We start from the raw sequence: 20038 nt of genomic DNA on the forward strand, positions 1-20038 counted from the left end.
AAAACATCTGTATCTACATCTAAAAGTCCAGGATCAGGCTCATATACCTGCCAGTATCACTTTCAATAAAGAATATAGATTTTCTCAGTTCAGAATTAGAAAAATCCTAAATACATATTATAAAAGCTTCTAACTATTTCAATATTTATGTAGTAGTGATATAACTTCAGCTTTCGAGTTACAATCAATAGGAAACAGTTTCACTCTGTTTAGTCGGAACTGAAGTACAACAGTTAATGTTTCCGACCGGACCATAATTTCGATGGGACAGATGTCTGTTTACACCTCAACGTGGAAACGTGTGGGACTGCAGTAGAACTTAGCGGTACATGTATGGAAGGGATACGATAGTAAAAGTTGAACATATTAGTTTTTTAGTTGGCAAATAAAATGGGTAAAAAGCGTGTTAGCGAAGACTCGGCGGAGTCAAACCTGCCAGTGAAAAAAGAGAAATATCCGGAGTTCAACGGGACGGTTTTTAAGGGACTGTTGAAGGATCCGACCACAGCCATGAAGGGTCAGTCTATAAAGCATAAAGAGGGATTTATTCCTCTGAAATGATACCAATGTCACGCCCTTCTTGTGTTCTTTGGTGCATTTTTGTCACTGTACGCTTCTTCGTTTTACTTCCTTATTCATTTTCATTCCTTTTTTCCGCCTGTAGGACTGGAGACTTTCATATCCACTGCAAAGAAGCTGCCATGCACCGGCTTATATGATGTGGTGGAAGGATATATTAAAATTTCAATGGAATGTACAGAAATTTTCAAGTTGCTCGAGGGAGAGAAGCAAGCGGAAAGTGAGGTGAGCTGAAGAAAATGTGTCATTCTTAACCACAAAACGGTTTTGTAAGTATAATATTTATCTGCACTACTGTAAATTGTTTGTACATACTAGAACTACTTTTATGTGTAGGCTATAGGCTATGTATGTGCTTTTTATTTTGTGTGTTGCATGTGTTTGTTTTTTTTTTCTATTTTACAGTTGGCTGCATGTACACAAATACATTTCATGTGTATTGTATCATGTTTTTTTGGTTTTTGTTTTCTTAAACCACCACCCCTCTTCAGAGGTCAACTGTATGCTTAATTACAGCTTATGTTTAACCTCCTAAGACCCAGCTGACAAGAGTTTCACAACTTTATACAAAAAAATAAAGAAAAGAAAACTGTCCACCACAAAGGACATCACATAAAAATTTTAAAATCTGCATCTGAAAAAACTGTTGCATCATGATGTTTCCAATATAGGCACTTATTTGATAAAAAAAACAAAAAACAAACAAAGCTTGTACTTTGTTGACATTTTCTGGGTCTTAGGAGGTTAAGCAACAATTTTCAACTTCATATTCACATGTTACATATACATATACATAGAGGGAGGACTCACACAGATGACAGTGAACAGGGACAGGACGGGACAAATGTCATTGTACCTGTAAAATGACAATAAAGACATTCTATTCTATTCTACAAGACAGTGGGACAAAACAGACATAAGACAAGATAGTGGGACAAGCCAGCTAAGTGGTTGTTGTTGAAAATATAAAACATGTGAGAGACTTGACAACAAGTAAGACAAGACAAAAACAGATATTATATCATGTATTGTATCAAGTATGGTATCGTTATTAACTGTTAACTATTAACTGACAACTAAACCTGTGTTATTGTACTGTATACACTGACCAGGCGTAACATTATGACCACTGACAGACAAAGTTGTATTAATTTTGATTATCTCATTACAACTGGACCTGCCAGTGGGTGGGATGTATAAGGCATCAAGTGAACATGTAGACCTGAAAGTTAATGTGTTAGACACAGCAAAAATGTCAAAACTATGGATCTGAGTGTCTTTGACAAGATGAAAATAGTGATGAAGTCACTTGGTCAGAACATTTGTTCCCAGTGTAAAGTATGTAGTACCTACCAAAAGAATCCAAAGAACAGGATCATAACTAATCAAGTATATATGGGAACAGAACATTATTACCACCTGTCTAGTATTGTGTAGGTTCACCTTTTTCCACTAAAACAGCTCTGACCTGAGGCCTAGACTCCACCAGACCTCTGAAGGTGTGCTGTGGTATCTGGGCCAAGACTTAACAGCTGATCCCTGAAGTCCTGGAAGTAGAGAGGTGGACCAACATGGATCAGATTATTTTGTCCAACACATCTGACAGATGCTCAATAGTCCTGAGATTGGGATGTCCATCCTTAGTCCATTTTTGGTCAGTACTAACTAGTTATATTAGTTTAGAGTTTTTCATTATAGTTTAGTTTTATCAAGTTTTGACTTTGTTTTCCCCTCTAATTCAGTTTTCTAAATTGCCCATAGGTGTGAATGTGAGAGTGATTGTTTGTCTCTGTGTCAGCCCTGCGATGAACTGGCGACATGTCCAGGGTGTACCCCACCTTCACCCATAAGTAGCTGGGATAGGCTCCAGCGACCCTCATGACCCTAGTGAGGATAAAGCAGGTTCAGAAAATGAATGAATGAATGAGTAATTCAGTTTTTAGAGCTGGTTTGATATTTTTCATTATTTTTTGTTTTTCTAAATGCTTAGTTTTAGTTTAGTTTTTTTTTTTAATATCTTTTTCTTCTTCGCTGTCGTATTTAAAGAAATCCCATACAGGACTCTGCTGCTTTCTCCCAACTTTAGTCTTCATGTTTCCAGGTAGAGTGGGGATGAGAAGACGACTCTAAATGACAAGTGACGGACCGTGAAGTGCCATATGGTGCTGCCAGCTGAAATTGCTCGAGTGAAATAAATTGATTTCATATCAGTCCGACATTGACAAAGAGGAACACAAAGGGAATTTTATCCCTAATTTTTATACGTTTTAGTTAGTTTTGTAAGCACACAATACAGTTTCAGTCGTTAATTTTTCTTTTATTTATAGTTTTTATTTGTTTCAGTTCATGAAAATGTTTTTTTCAATTCTAGTTTTTGTCATTTCGTTAGTTTTCGTTAACAATAATAACCTTGATACTAACCACTGCAGACCAGGAACACCCAACAAGACCTACAGTTGTGGAGATGTTCTGACCTAGTCATCATCATCACCATTACAATCTGGACCTGGTCAAAGTCACTCAGTTCCTAATGTTCCTTACTTTGCTGCTTCCAACACATCAGTTTTGAGGACTAAATATTCACTAACTGCCTAATATATCCAACCCATTGAAAGGTGCTAATGTAATGAAATAATCAATATTATTACCACTTCTCCTGTTAGTGGTCACAATGAATGTACCAGACACTTCAGTCTCCTCTGGATGTGACTGATCCAATCTTCTCTCTGTCCAGATGATGCTGATTTTCGAGAGTCTGGAGATGATCCTTCTAAGAACAGCCAGTGACCTGTCACACTTTAACATGGTCGGCAACGCCATTGTGAAAAAGACTGTTTCTAGCTACATGAAGTGTCTTCACAGTTCTTTCCACTCTGAGAATCACAGGTTTGTATAAATAAATCAGTCAGTCCGAAGCATGGAAGTCAGCACCCTGGTCCCTCTGTCTCTGATGTTTTGTACTCTGTTATTCTCAGGTTTGTGCGTCAGTGCCTCAGTTTCTTGTCCGCCTTAGTGTCTCAAGGTCCAGAAGCTGCCAGAGAGGTCTTCAGTCACATTTACATCAAGGCACTGTCAGGACTAGCAAGAAGAAAGGACAAAAGGGTGAGAAACAGAGCCTCAAAAAGTCTCAGCTTTTAACGTTTGTGCTAAATTATCCTCCACTCAACCTGTATCACATTACCTTTTTAGGGAAGACCTGATGTCCGCATGGCTTTTGTCCAGTTTGTGTTGTCCTTTTTGGTCTCTGGAGACAATGCTACAATTGGACATATATTAGAAATCAAAGGTAAGAATTAGAACAGTTACAACAGTTTATTGCAGTACGTACATGTTTGTTGATTAATTTTATGTTTGAGATCAATTCTTACAAAGCAAATACAGCATCTTAACAATACAGAGTAATGCTGAGCAAATACGCTTCAGAAATATGCTGTTGATGACGTAACAATTTGCTTTTTCAGAGCTTCTGCCAGAGATCCTGAACACTGGCCTAAAAGAGGACCGGATGTCCATTGTCAATTTGATTTTGTCCACACTGAAGTCTAGAGTAAGTCAAGTGTGCACCTAACTGTAAACAGTTTACATCTCACTCTATAATAACTCACCTCTGTCGGATCTTTCTGGTCATAAATCTTTTTGCATTTGAATATTTTAGTTTAGTTTAGTTTAGCTTAGTTTATTTCAAATATGCAACAAAACAAAATAATCCTCTTTAGTCCTTATAAATGAAACAGATTATAAGAAAACAAAATGAACAAACAAAAACCTATACATATACATGAAAACAAAGTATGACTTCATTTGCATATTTGAAAAGGAGTGGCAGGAAGTATAACTTATTTAGTATATATAGTAGTATATTGTGTATGAAGTATATATAACCTTCTCCACACAACAGTCTATCGTTTAGCTTCCTATCAGCATAATATATAAAAAACTAGAAGCACTCGGAGAGCGCAGACCTCCGCCAAGGCTGATCAGTGGCCCCCCCTGTGGGCCCCCCCACCCCCGATCACCACCAAAATTTAATAATTTCTTCCTTATCCCATTTCCAACAAACCCTGAAAATTTCATCCAAATCTGTCCATAACTTTTTGAGTTATGCTGCACACTAACGATCAGTGGCCCCCTGTCGTGGGCCCCCCCACCCCCGATCACCACCAAAATTTAATCATTTCTTCCTCATCCCATTTCCAACAAACCCTGAAAATTTCATCCAAATCTGTCCATAACTTTTTGAGTTATGTTGCACACTAATGATCAGTGGCCCCCCCCCGTGGGCCCACCCCACCCCCGATCACCACCAAAATGTAATCATTTCTTCCTTATCCCATTTCCAACAAACCCTGAAAATTTCATCCAAATCTGTCCATAACTTTTTGAGTTATGTTGCACACTAACGGACAGACAAACAAACAAACAAACAGACAGACAAACAAACAAACAAACAAACCCTGGCAAAAACATAACCTCCTTGGCGGAGGTAATGAAATCCCTTAGATCAGTTAACCTCACTTATCATCTTCACATGCACATACACGTACAAACACACCTATATTGACATACCAGAAAAATAAAAAAAACAAATAAATAAATACATACATCCTTGAAGGCAACACAAAATGAATACACAATGAAGTAAGCAATAAGACAAAGTGAACAACAGCGATCAAACAAAACATAAACAAATCGACACACACACACACACAAAAAAAAACCCAAACAAAAAAGGCAAAAAACAAGAAAAAACATTACCCATGTGTTCATACTTATTTTGCACCTTCTCATTTTGAATATTACAACCTGTTTTGCATCTTACAGTTCTATTTGACCACATTACAGTTATTATCCACATTCTACCCAGAACTTTTTTTTACTTATAATTACCTTCTCTAAGGGTATGTTTTTGTCTGCATTGGTTTGTTTGTCTGTCTGTCCGTGTGCAAGATAACTCAAAAAGTTATGGACGGATTTGGATGAAAATTTCTGGAAATGTTGATACTGGCACAAGGAACAAATGATAAAATTTTGGTGGTGGTGGGGGCACTGATCTGCCTTGGTGGAGGTCTGCGCTCTCCGAGTGGTTTTCTAGTTTATTATGTATAGTGTTTAGTGTTTGCGCTTGTGTTTGCTGTGGTACTCTATTGTTATTGAATGTGTGTCATGCTGCTGCTACACTATTATATCCCCAGTTTGGGATAAATCAAGTACATCTATCTATGTATTACTTATGAAGCTTGTTTTATTGATATGCGTTTTTCTTCATGTTGCAGGTTGTCCTAAACAAGGCCATTAGTAAAACTCAGAAGGTGCGTTTTTTCACACCTGCTGTATTGTCCAGTTTAGCGTCTCTTTATAAATGGAGTGGGATCGAGGATGCGACCACTGATAATGAAGACGTGAGTTTCTTTTTTTTTTCATTCATACAAAACTTCTGTCACCGGCTTTGCTTTTCACCCATTGGGACTGAAGTTTGTCATTTGTTTTTTTTTTTTTTTTTTTTTTAGATGACTGCAGACTCGCAGCTCAGCGGGGCAGCACTTGTTCGTGATCTCGTCCACAACTTCCTTCTAGACCTGTGTTGCTCTCGTAAACATGGTATCAGCTTTCATGATGCCAGCTTTGGAACAGTTGGCAGGTATGTAATCAGCATTATTTCACCTCAGATTTCCTAAATGCAAAGACGTCAAGAACTCCAGCAGCACTTATCGTATATAACAACTAGGGGTGTGTATTGGCAAGAATCTGGTGACACGATACAAATCACAATACTATGATCACGATACGATATATCGTGATATAACATGATACTGTTAAAAAGACAATTTTTTGTTTGTTTCTTTTTTTTTAATGATTATTTCCTTGAATTGAATTACACCAGAAATAAGCACAAATACTAAACACATTTTTATTTGATCACAACAGGATCTAATGCTATATCACAAAATGTTCCTGTGTTAAAACTTAAATTATGTTTTACAGACATTACAGACATTACATATTCTATTAGTTCATAACTAACATCATAACATTATTTTTGCGCATTCTCAACAAAGGAACTAACATTTAATAAAAGAGTGTTAAATAATAAAAAATGAAATATAAACAAAAAATGCACAATATCTGCATTTGAATAAATACCTAAAAATATTGATACAGTAATTTTTAATATCGATACAGTATTGTGAAATGAAATATTGCGATATACTGCAGAACTGATATTCTCTTACACCCCTAATAACTTCATTTCACTCTAAATTTGTGGCCTTCATCACGTTGAAGTAGGTGAAGTCATACCAGAAAACTCTACATAGATTTACCAGCTGATTGCACGTCTAAGATTTTGTTTTGTTTTTCTTTACAGAGCTGGAAATATTGTCCTGCTGCAGTTCTTGGTTGGATTGAAACAAGCCACAGATGATGAACTGGTGGCAGATCTGGTGGTTAACATACTTAAAGCCAGCCCTGACATTCTGTCCAGATATTTCAAGGAGACGCAATTTTCATACACACCACGCCTCAAAACTGCTTGGCAGGACAATGTCAAGCTGCTTAAAAAGGTTAAATAAATAAATAAATAAATATATATATTTCATGTGACTTCCTCTTTTATGTAAGTTGGCATATATTATTACATCTTAAAAACACAGAAACCCAGTGATTTCATTTGTTGGGCTTAAAGTATTTTAAGTATGACTTTTGACCAGTTGTAAAATTGCTTTCTTTTGTCTTAAATTGCTTTTGTAATGCTCTTAAAAAGTCTTATTTATTTTACCGAACCCCTTAGAAACTAGGGATGTGCTGATCTCTGATGCCCCTAATGTTGTTTTTGTTTGTGTGTAATATTTTTGTTATTTATGCCCCCTTTTATCCAGTCCAATCCACTTTATTTATATAGCACATTTAAACAAGAATGTTTCTAAAATGCTGCAAATCATAAAAAGAATGAAAAATACATGAGAAACAATCAGTAAGTGCATAAAATTACAACGTTATAAATAAAACAATAAAATCAAATAGTTAAAAGTAATAAAATAAATAAAAATAAATAAAAGACACAGAGGATCACACAACTTAGGCATATTTTATACCAGTTAATCAAATAAATAAATCAAATAAATCTTCATTACATTTACATAATCAGCTAACTAAGCTGTTCTAAAGTCTTTATGCTCCTTCATCTCATTATGGTCACAATCATACACATTTCTGAAATAACCTTTAATATAACGCAAAAGATAAACTGCGGAAATTTCAGCTTTTGTGCTGATACCAGTTTTTTGCCGATATCTGAGCATTCCTAGCAGAAACCCTGAAATATTTCTTATTACTTTAAAGTGATTAATTTTCTGCTGTACATTATGTGTCAGATCTATGAGGCACAGCCGGAGATTTCCACAGTTTTCCATGCTCATGAGGCCATCCCTCTTCCACGGCTGCTCTCCATGATTATGGTCGTATCTCTTCCTCCAGTCTGCAACAAGGTCTTCTTCACACAGGGCCTCACTGTGAGTGATTAAGTAAAGCTAAACCTGTAGTAGTACAAAACACTTGACTGTATGTTTCAATATGTGTCCTTTTTTTATCTGACAGATTACCAACACAGCAGTGCAGCTCACAACTCTGTCCATGATGAACTTCATCTTGAAAAAAGCCAACAAGAACATGGAGTATCTTTTGGATAAGTCTGAGTGGCACAGTTCCGATGTGTTCACTCAGGACATGATGGAAGACCTGGTGCAGCAGTACAGGGAGACGCTCAGCAAGGTGAGCTCCCCAATGGGTTAAGAAGTAGAATAGAATAACCTTTATTCAAGGTTCTCATTGGCTGATGTTCTGTGGTGCTGCACTTTCATTGGCTGACATTCTGTGACGCTTCTCTCTCATTGGCTGACGTTCTGTGACACTTCTGTCTCATTGGCTGGCATTCTGTGACACTGCGCTCTCATTGGCTGGCGTTCTGTGACGCTTCTCTCTCATTGGCTGGCGTTCTGTGACGCTGCGATTTCATTGGCTGGTGTTCTGTGATGCTTCTCTCTCATTGGCTGGCGTTCTGTGACGCTGTGCTCCCATTGGTTGGCGTTCTGTGACACTTCTCTCTCATTGGCTGGCATTCTGTGACACTGCGCTCTCATTGGCTGGCGTTCTGTGACGCTTCTCTCTCATTGGCTGGCATTCTGTGATGCTGCGATTTCATTGGCTGGCCTTCTGTGATGCTTCTCTCTCATTGGCTGGCATTCCGGGACAATGCACTCTCATTGGCTGGCATTCTGTGACACTGCGCTCTCATTGGCTGGCGTTCTGTGACGCTTCTCTCTCATTGGCTGGCGTTCTGTGACGCTGCGATTTCATTGGCTGGCGTTCTGTGATGCTTCTCTCTCATTGGCTGGTGTTCTGTGACGCTGTGCTCCCATTGGTTGGCGTTCTGTGACGCTTCGCTCTCATTGGCTGGCATTCTGGGACAATGCGCTCTCATTGGCTGGCGTTCTGTGACGCTTCACTCTCATTGGCTAGCGTTCTGTGACGCTGCGATTTCATTGGCTGGCGTTCTGTGACGCTGCGCTCTCATTGGCTGACGTTCTGGGACGCTGCGATCTCATTGGCTGGCGTTCTGTGACGCTGCGATCCCATTGGCTGGCGTTCTGTGACGCTGCGCTCTCATTGGCTGGCGTTCCGTGACGCTGTGTTCCCATTGGCTGGCGTTCTGTGACGCTGCGCTCTCATTGGCTGGCGTTCTGTGACGCTGCGATCCCATTGGCTGGCGTTCTGTGACGCTGCGCTCTCACTGGCTGGCGTTCTGTGACCCTGCGCTCCCATTGGCTGGCGTTCTGTGACGCTGCGCTGCCATTGGCTGGCATTCTGTGACGCTGCGCTCCCATTGGCTGGCGTTCTGTGACGCTGCTCTCTCATTGGCTGACGATCTGTGATGCTGCTCTCTCATTGGCTGACGTTCTGTCACGCTGCGCTCTCATTTAATGTTCTGTTTCAGATCTTACCTGACATGACGAGCATAGTCTCAAAGTGGCAGTCACTTAGTAAGAAGGACAAACCTGAGACTGATGGAAAAAAGGCAAAAGCTGAAGGGAGTGGCAAACAGCTGGACATGATGAACGAAGCCCCTGGTAACAGAATCCACAATAGTGATAGAGCATTGATTCCAAACATTGCTCACTGTGAACTGACTCATTTTTGTTTGATATGTTTGGTAGTTGATGAGACGGCTGAGGTCATCCTCCTGAAGGCTCTGATTCTCCAGGTCATATGTCTTTACCAGAAAGTGGTTCCACACTTAGTTAACCAGTGCAAATTTGACTTCAGCAAGCTTCTAAAAGGTAACTGTTGTCTTTTCATGAATAGGGTACACAATTAAAAGGAAATATGTATAATCTATAGTAAATCTAAAGTTTTCTTATTTATTTTTTAATTCAAATTCTTTAACTGTTTATATAAATACCAAATTTCTTATTTTTCCTCTGTATTTTAATTTTCACTCATTTCTGTTTTTTTCTACCTATCTTATCTTATCTTATCTTATCTTGTTTTGTCTTATCTATCTGTCTTATGTTGTCTTATGCTATGTTATGTTTTGTTATGTTATGTTATGTTATCTTACCTTACGTTATCTTACCTTACCTTACCTTATCTTAACAGGCATTGTATCAGAGAAAGGAATCAGGGAGGAAGTTCCTCCAGTTCTGCAGTATCAGATTTTGCAGCTGGCCCTAGATCTTCCTGCTAGCAAGTTCTCCTGGTTCCGCATTCAAGTAAAGAAATGATCCTGTTGCTTTAATTTTCTTTCGTTGTCACTGTCGTCAGATATGTTTCATTTATGTCGCCTTTTCTGTCGTAGGATGTTGCAGATACCGAATCCTCGTCTGGGGAGAAGTCAGTACTTTATTTGATTCTGAAGATGTTTGTCAGCAGCAGCACCACCCACCTGAAAACCTCCACACGCATGTTGGTTTTAAAGGTGAGAAACATCTCTTCGTTTCCAGTATATTGCAGATTTCAGCTCAGACTGAGTTCAGTGACTTAAAGGAGTGATATTTTGCTTTTTTTTAATGGAAGTATGCATTTTCAAACATTTCCCTGTGGTCTGCATGAACTGTAAATGCTCTGCTTGGGTCTGAATTCTTCATTAATTCAACTCCACGGGTCCATCTTCAACCCTGTTTCTGAGTAATGACACCAGAAAGGTCGTTTTGAAATGCACATGACCCCACCCCCTCCATGTTGTTAACTGTGCTGCTCTGTCCAGTTCAGCCACTTGTGTTCATTAATACAACCAACAACTGAACATTTTGGGTAATCAGCTGGAAGTTTGGACATATTTTCAGTTTTTACTACAACTTCTGCTGCTGACTAACAATTATGTCGTACTCGGAGAAATGTTTGTCGGAAGTCTTCACTTTTTATATGCAAATGTCATGATGTAACTAGTTATAAAACATAACAAATTAAGCAGGAATTCAAAAAGGTTTGTAGAAATCCACTTGATTTTTGCCAAAATGAATATAAAGATAGCTTTGCAGCACCTGGAGGGTTCAAATTCAAACTTTATGAACTATTAGGGTCCAAATACACAAATAAATAAATGAACCAAAGACTAATAGAAGTGGGTTTAGCAAAAATATAACCCCTTTAAGAGTAATTCTTAATGTGATATACCACAAAATGCTTGTGTCCAAAACTTTCTTCCACCACTGTAAGCTTTATACTGTGATTCAACTGCATGATTTCCAAATGAATTTCACCAGGTTTTTCCCGACAGTAGCCTTTTTTTTCTTCCTCATATTCAGGTGCTGAAGGACAGCGGGGTTTTTCAATACACCTGGAACGAACTGGAACTGTGGCTGGACCGGTTGGCTAGTTTAGAGCCAAGTCAACAAGAAACCGTCATCCAGTTCTTAGAGAGGGTGAGTCCTTTCACCCTTAGAGCTCCAAGGGTGTTTGTTTGATTTCTACATACTTTCTTTCATTCATCTTTGTAAGGTATTTGCAAATGTGTTTTATATCAAAATGTTCAGGAAAATGTCAGCTTTATGTAAACTGGGGCCTGTTTCTGTCATAGAGCATTTGTAGACAAGATAATTCAATCCAAATGCTGAAAGTTTGAAGTCAGATTAGTTAAAAAATCTTTTGTGAAAACTCAAAACTCACCATTACTTATGCAGATGAAGTGTTTTGGTGCTTGTAGTAGGTTTCCGAAAGTCTTAGGTTCACATAAGTATTGTAATATATGAATAAAATAATAGGTAAGTGTAGAAAACATGTCTACAATGAAATGTTGTAATACTGTCTTTTGAGCATAAATGTTGTCTGCCATTCTGTTATCACCAAAATGTCTCAAATGTGAGATAAATGAGGCTGAATAATGGCATCATCTTACAAATCACAGAATCAGTTCATATGTTACGACCATAAAACCATACACAGTATGAAAATGTAATTTACAAAACCATATAACCCTAACCATATAAAGATTCAGAAACCTGATACTTGTTTTCCATCAATTGATCAGTTGAAAAATAATCATTCTTTCAACTTCAGTTTATATGTAACATGTTCCATGACAAGTATATCATCTATGATTGAAAGCCATTGTTTGTAAGACGGAGCATCAGTCTTAAGCCAGTTCTTTGTTATGGCCTTCTTCCCGGCCACCAGGAGGATCTTGACAAGATATCTGTCTCCTTTATGCACCGTTTTTTCTGAATGTCTGAGGTAAAGAACAGGACAAGAATTAGGGCAGTGCTTTTCAACCTTGGGGTCGGGATCCCACGTAGGGTCGCCTGGAATTCAACGGGATCGCCTGAAATTTCTAGTAATTGACAATAAAAAAAAACAGAACTCACTAATAAAAAATTTACAGTGAGTTGACAGAGACAATCGCAATCCATAAAATACATGACAAACTGTGAAGCTGAAACTGAAGCACTGTGGTACTGTTTATCTTTCAAATGTTCATTGTGGTCAGTTTCAGATGCTGCAGCTCTTTCATAATTCGTAGTTTGAGTTCTTGTTTGTTCAGTATTAATTGTCAGCCTTGTAAATCCAAGCTGGACTGACTGTACATATTCTGACCAAGGAAAATAAAATCCTCACTTTGTGCAGTAATCTACACCTGGCTTTACTGCCTCCGTCCATAATAATATACATTATATAGACTAAATGTCATCTAAAATTAATGTTTATTTGCAACATAGTATAGCAAACTATCACATGATCAAAAACAAATTAATTTTAGCAACAAAACGTCTCAGTTTTGAATGTCTGGGGTCACCAGGAATTTGTGATTTTAAAATGGGGTCACGAGCCAAAAAAGGCTGGAAACCACTGAGTTTGCACACACATCACATATCACAGAGAGCTGAGTGAACCTTCTCCCAGAAGGGTTGAATATTTGTGCATTTCCGAAACGTGTGTGATCTGAATCCATGCGATTACAAAGTCTCCAACATGGACCAAAACATTTTTCAACTACATAAACCATGATAAACAGATCTAATTCTCTGCTGTCTGACTCTAGGTGTTTGGAAAACTGGTTTCCAACTCGCATGTTTACACAGATAAGGTTGCCAGCCTGGTCCAGGAGGCAGCTCTTCTCCAAGCCAACCTGAGCGGACAGGAGGGGGACGGGGCCAGTATCCCAGTCTCACACATAGACGGTAACGTCGAACAGATACCGTCACAGCTGATATCTTGGTACCGTGATTATGTGGAAAAGCTCTTTTCCAAACTGACGTTACCTTACAGATGTCCTAGACATGCTCGATGTCATTATGGAGAGTAACGACGGTGAGATGGAGGAATTCGGACCACCTCTGAGTGAAGACCTCATCATTCAGACCTTTCCCTTCAGTGTGGTCGTACCTGCTGCTTTGGAGGCTCGAAACAAACTGCCAGCAGGAAAAGGTAAAGTACATGTGCCCCAAACTAGGATGAACTGTAAAGATATAGTACTGTGCAAAAGTTCCAGGATTACACTAGGTTTTTTGGTTTAGTAAAGTTATATGTAAAAACAAAAGTTTCAGGGTAAAAAACTGATAAATAATTCTATAAACTTATTTCCTATACATTATTTTGGTCTGTTAGTCACTGTAAAAACCTCACTTTTTATCCCTTAATCTGCCTAAACATATTCTAATGAGTTTTTGCTCAGTAACATTGAAATTACAGTACTATGCAAAAGTCCTAGTCCTACATTAGATTGAATGACCACACATATGCATTTGTCAGCCTCTGTATTATGATCCAATCTGGATATATGGGAAGTATGTACAGCAGTAAAAACTAAAGCTTCATGGGGAAAAAACAGCTTCTATAAATCAAAGTGATAGTATTAAGTGTGACCTCTCTAACCCTTTTTGTTCAGACAATATGAGATTTATTGCATTAATTTTCTGATGTTTCATACCAGGTTTTATTCCACACACGTCAGATGTTTCTGTTTGTGCTGCTTCTTGTCCTGGGGTCAGAGGTCACAATAAATGGTGACTTTAACTGTTATAACCCACTTAGTTCAGTTTTTGTCTTGTAAAGCTGTGCATATATTTTATGTCTTTTCTTGCTGTATCTGAAAAAAAGAGAATGATAAATAAATATGTATACTTATTTCAACCCTGCAAAAACGATAAACCTAATGTTGGCGTAGGACTTTTGCACAGTACTGTTTATACCATCTAAAATTTTAAGATCTCAGCCTCTTTGAAATGACCAATTATTACATATTATTTACCAGTTATTCACAATTATTTGAGCTGCAATTGTTTCCAATGAAATGTTTCAATTCAATGAAAATTCAGAAACAAATTCTTATCATTTTTCACCTTTTGAGGTTTGACCGGAGCTCTTTTAATGGCATCATGTCATTGTGCCCCCTTGTTTTGCTGCGCTTAAAGGTACCTGAATAGAGAATTAACGCCATCAGTTATTTATCCTAATATTCAACCAACCACATTTTAATGCCTATTTATGCACAGTAGAATTAGGATTTTATTGCAATTTTTAATTCATAACTGAAAAATAATGTAATTTTGTTTGTAAATTCTCATGTTTGTGGTAATAATAACTGCCTCTCTAATTGTAACAAGTGGTGGACAAAACTACCGATGTACAGGAGCAGAAGAGAGGCATAAATGCATTTACAAGGAAGCATAGCCATTACTTTATGGATTTTTATCAAAAATATGCCCTGTGTCCTCCATATAGAAATCAGATTATGTCGGAATATTTATTTTGTAATGCCACTAATGATTTCATCAAGACAGCGACAAACATCAGCTGATTAAAACCTGCAAAAAAAGCACTTCCTCATTATATTTATGATAATACTATGGACAGATAAATGGTGATACAAGCAGCTGGTAACTTTTTTAGTTACTTTACAATCTGTTCACTCATTAGAAATAATTTTTTAAAAAAGCAATTAATATGTGTAAATTTCTCCATACGCTACATATTGTACCTTTAAAATGCTAACTTTATTCTTCTAATGCATTAAATCAACAGAAAGACACATAATTATTTGTAGAATTAATAACAGGCTAAAAATCAATATTTGTGACAGCTCAAACAATATGACAGCAAATTTCTGTTACAAGATGGGGAGATGTTTATTTTTCATCATCTCCAGTGAATAAATCATGCTTGTTATGTCTTGTTTTCTTTGTATTGATGCTGTCGTTTTAATATTTCAGAAGTGATAATGTGCTACGCTGTTAGATTGATAACATCTTTTGTTTCTTTTATCCTCAGAGGTGGTGTGTGAGTATTTATGTGCAGTGCTGTCTGATGTGCTGCATTGTCAGAGAGATCCACTCCCCCTCTGTCTGACTCTGCTACAGTACGATAAAGAGCTTGTTTCGTCTGAAAACCCTGCTCCTGCTCATCCGTCTATCATACACCTGCAGCGGTATTATTCCAAATGGCTACCGCAGCAGTGCCAGATGGAAGTGGTCAGTTTTTTTCTTGCAATATAACACAAAATAACAAAGTTTTATAATGTGGAAAATGACAGTTAACTTTTTTTACAGTTCAAATCCACTGAATCTCCTTCAAAAGACCAGCAAACCTCTGCTTCTTTCACTGCGATTGTAAAAGATGCATATAACCAAGGACCCAGTTCTTTGATCGATGAGAACCTCAGGAAGAACGTGGAGGAATCTTTAACTTCAATGTCGCTGGCCGAGTTTCCAGTAGCGATCAAGCAGATGTTGCTCTACGTCAAGTCAACAGTGGAAAACTTTGGCACAGTAAGAACGCAAAGAAAGTTTAATGCCAAGCAAATTAAAATTGAGTTAAAATTGTAACCGACACACAGTATTCTTTTCCTCTGCAGTTTTCCAAAGACACAGGAGCTGCTGTTCTTAAAAACCTAATGGGAATACTCCAGGATTTAGTGATCAAGCTTCAGGACTTACAGGAAACAACAATAACCTCTGAATCAGCGGCAGAGAACTCACAAGAGAGATCAGACCTCTTCCTGGAAATCAACCAGTCACTTCAACCACAAACTAACAAAGAGCAGGTTGGTGAAAAGTACAGCTTTTACCCTTATTTATAAGGGGAAAAAATGGTACTAATGTGACTAATATTTTTAAGCATATTTAGAACTGTTTGTTTATTTTTTATTTTCAAATATCAACATTTAAAACCAAAAATAACAAATAAAAACATTTAAAAAACATATTTGAAAAGGAGCAGGATGAATCGCAACTTTTTTTTTTCTTCCCCTAAACCCACCACCACTACCACCACTCTTCTTCGGAGGACAACTTTATTTTTCATTACAGCTCGTATTTAAAGTAACAATCTCCAACTTCATATTTACATGTTCATCCATTCCTTGCTTGTATAAATATACATAGAGGGAGGGCTCATATAGACAAAAGTGTACAGGGACAGGACGGGACTAGACAGTGGGACAAAACACACAAAAGACAGGACAGTGGGACAAGCCAGACAAGACAGAAACAGATACTGATTACATATTTATCCTTATACATTGGTGTGTTTGTGTGTGTGAGGAGAGAGGACCAAACACAGAGGGGTTCTACTGCTGGGTGTTGCATGGAGGTGGTTCGGTTTAGGTTCTCTAGTGAAATGTGTTCTAAAAGGGGGAGGAGAGAAGGAGAGAGCGGAGGAGGGAGAAAAGAGGAGAAGGAAGTGGCGAAGACCCAAGGATGAAGTGGAGCTTATATACTCCCACCTCTTTGCCACATCTTCCTCTACTGACCACAAAGTCCCATGTCAGCTCCACAATTAAATTCTGCCCAAGCCTGTATAAAACACAAAAATGATTCTGCCTAATATGTCACTCTCTGTGTTTAGATCCTTGTTTCTGCTCTTGGCTCCATCTTCAAGCATCCGTGCATGGAGCAGTGGTTTCTGGCTCTCGAACTGGCTGCCCTTCCTCCTCACAGTCTGAACCCTGTCAGGCTGAAGCGTCTGTGTGCACAGCTGAGTGGTGACATTCTGGCTCTGCTGAAAATCAGCGCCACCACTCTTCGTGATCTAGGTCATCTGGATGTTCTGTGTAGCTACATGAGCGCTGTAGAAAGGGCAGTACTCAAGGAGCTGACAGAGAAGAGTTCACAGGCTGTAAAGAGACAGTCCCAACCTTTCCAGGCTCTTCTGTCTCTTCACAGCTACATGGACTTCACTCATTTGAAGGAGGTGGTTTCTAAGCTGTTACTCCTCCCCCAGGAGAGCCTCATCTGCCCCAGCAGTGGTGAAACTGAGGCCCAGCTCAGCGTCTATGGCCATGCAGCGCTGCAGATCCTCACTGAGTCTAAAGATAATTCCTCCCAGCATCATTCCATTTTCCTGTCCCAGGCTCATCTCCACGGTTTGGGAATGCTGCTGCTGTCCTGCTCGAGTCCTTCTCTGGAGGCTTTTCTGCTCCAGACTCTGTCCAGTGAACCAGGCAGTGCAAAGCTCATCCACACAGATGTGCTGCTTCACTGTCTCCAGCAGCCTCTCCCAAACAGTCAGGCCATCAGCTCACTGCTGCTGCAGAACAGCTCCACACACCGCCTTTACTTTGAGGTGTGGTGTTTAGAACCAGGAAACGTGGAAAAGCTCTCACAGCAGACAGAAACATTCCTCCCACTCATTAACACCTACCTACAGGTGGCACAGAGAGACGATCCTGCCAGACCTAAAGACGGTGTGTATTAAAGGAGTGATATGTAACTTTTTTTATGCATTTTAAAACATTTCCCTGTGGTCTACATAAACTGTAAATGCTCTGCTTGGGTCTGAATTCTTCATTAATTCAACTCCACAGGTCCATCTTCAACCCTATTTCTGAGTAATGACACCAGAAAGGTTGTTTTGAGCACTGGTCCTTTAAATACAAATGACTCACCCCCTCCAGGTTATTGACCATGCTGCTCTGTCCCGTTCAGCCACTTGTGTTCATTAATACAACCAACAACTGAACATTTTAGGTAATCAGCTCGAAGTTTGGACGTATTTTCAGTATGGACTACAACTGCTGCTGCTAACACACAATTATGGCATACCCGGAGAAATGTTCATCGGAAGTCTTGACCTTATATGTGCAAATGTCATGACGTAACTAGTTATAGATGCAAGAAATTAAGACGGAATTAAAACGGGTTGTAGAAATCCACTTGATTTCGCTAAAATGAATATTAAGACACCTTTGCAGCAACTGGAGGGTTCAAATTCAAACTTTATGAACTATTAGGGTCCAAATTCACAAATAAATGAACCAAAGACTAATTAAAGTGGGTTTAGCAAAATATGACCACTTTAAAACATGTAGTATGTCAACTACAGAAATGGGACTTGCCACTTGTGTATTAAAGATATTCTGTTTGTCTGTTTTTGTAGTGAAAAATGAAGTTTTAAAAACCTTGAAGAAAGCCCTGCTGGAGAAGTTGTCTCAATATGTGCTGGAAAAGCTGGATGAAAACTCTGGAGTCCAACACACTGAAACACTTTCCAGTTTGATCAAGCTTTCTGCAAACGTCAACGATATCAAAGATCTGATCTCAGATCTGCCCGGTGCTCTTCAAAAAGTGGACACTTTGGAAAGGTAACGATAACTGCCAACTCAGACACTTTTCATTCATGCACATTATTAGCAAGTTATTCAGTGTGTTGTTTTTTTTTTCCAGATGGCAACTAGTTAATGTTATCACTGAGGAACTAGCAGATTGTCCGGAAGAACTAGAGACCTGGAGGAAGTCTATCATCACTGCTGCCCTGAAGTGTCTCATTGCATCCTACAGTCACTCTAAGGATCAGGCTACTTCTCCGTCAGCACAGGAACAGAACATCTTGGACAGACTGAAACTCGTGGTTAGTTTATTTATTACTTTTCTTTTTTTGGAATCATATGTTGTGAAGAAAGAGGACAATAGACAGTAAACATTGAGACAGAATGTAGATAGAAAGATAGATTGGCTACATACGAGAATGAAGGAGTCAAAATCCTAGAAGTAGTTATATAGTAAGAATAAAAAATGGTTTATAAATGAAAGAAAGGGGTGATATTGCACATTTATGTAAATATGTATTTTTCTCTTAGTAATAATAGTTTGTATTTTTTATATTTTTATGCTAATTTTCTTTTGCGTGCCATTTTTAAAGGCCACTTTGTTTTGTTTGTTTTAATTTCCTAGTTAAATTATTCTATTTAAATTTCTGTGCTTATACTTTTATACTTATCTTAAACTCTCATGGCATTCAATGTGGATGCCAAAGTAAGATTTTCATTAATAATAATTATATTTTATTTGTATAGTGCTTTTCATGGAACGTGAAGAGACTTTACATACAGCAGATAAAAACAGAAACCAAACACATTAAAACAGATAAAAAGCAGGTGCACAAGACAGGTATATGAATATAAAACAATTAAGCATTAAAATTAAACATTAAAAGCAATCTTAAATCAATGAGTTTTTAAAAGGGATTTAAAGGTGTTGAGGTCTGGGCAGTGTCGGATGGTAAGTGGGAGGGAGTTCCAGAGAGTTGGAGCAGCAATAGAAAAAGCTCTGGTCCCTCCCCTTACAAAAATAAATAATAAAAACAAAGTAAAAAGACAGAAGAAAAAGTGTTATATTCTATTTACAGACGTCCACTGGCGACATCAGTGCATCTGAATGGAACAGCTTTGTCAGATCTGGACTGAAGTAAGATACTTGTTTGCATCTAAAGTGCACTTTAATCTACAGCCTTACATCTGATATTTAATTAAATAAACATCCACAAATGTGCTTTTTTTCCTGCTGTAGATACCGCTACAGACATCACCACTTCCTGACCACCCTGTGCAGTCTGGTAGAAGTGATGTACAGTGGCAGTGAAGCCCCCAAGGACCTCGTACCTTTATCCACCCTTCACATGATGACCAGCAGCCATTCTCTGTTTCTGCCCACCATGTTGGACTGTGGTGAAGAACCTGACAAGCTTCAGACTAAAG

General features: G+C 38.4%; 1 protein-coding gene across 1 annotated transcript in view; it reads left to right on the plus strand.

Moving 5' to 3' along the window:
- The first annotated feature begins 279 nt into the window (after positions 1–279).
- The window catches only part of urb1 (URB1 ribosome biogenesis homolog), a 29351-nt gene continuing 9592 nt past the window's right edge, over positions 280–20038 (plus strand). Inside the window, 26 exon segments of the mRNA XM_030152695.1 lie at positions 280–517; positions 665–804; positions 3314–3465; positions 3555–3681; positions 3769–3865; positions 4041–4126; positions 5853–5978; positions 6087–6217; positions 6944–7139; positions 7950–8087; positions 8173–8346; positions 9569–9701; positions 9789–9911; positions 10231–10343; positions 10430–10549; positions 11379–11495; positions 13109–13247; positions 13336–13494; positions 15337–15536; positions 15615–15833; positions 15920–16108; positions 16912–17749; positions 18442–18646; positions 18729–18912; positions 19690–19748; positions 19851–20038. Of these exon segments, the coding sequence (XP_030008555.1) occupies positions 391–517; positions 665–804; positions 3314–3465; positions 3555–3681; positions 3769–3865; positions 4041–4126; positions 5853–5978; positions 6087–6217; positions 6944–7139; positions 7950–8087; positions 8173–8346; positions 9569–9701; positions 9789–9911; positions 10231–10343; positions 10430–10549; positions 11379–11495; positions 13109–13247; positions 13336–13494; positions 15337–15536; positions 15615–15833; positions 15920–16108; positions 16912–17749; positions 18442–18646; positions 18729–18912; positions 19690–19748; positions 19851–20038 (4480 nt within the window). The 5' untranslated portion in view covers positions 280–390.

The sequence above is a fragment of the Sphaeramia orbicularis genome, chromosome 13 (assembly GCF_902148855.1).
Source record: "Sphaeramia orbicularis chromosome 13, fSphaOr1.1, whole genome shotgun sequence".
Taxonomy (NCBI): Eukaryota; Metazoa; Chordata; class Actinopteri; order Kurtiformes; family Apogonidae; genus Sphaeramia; species Sphaeramia orbicularis.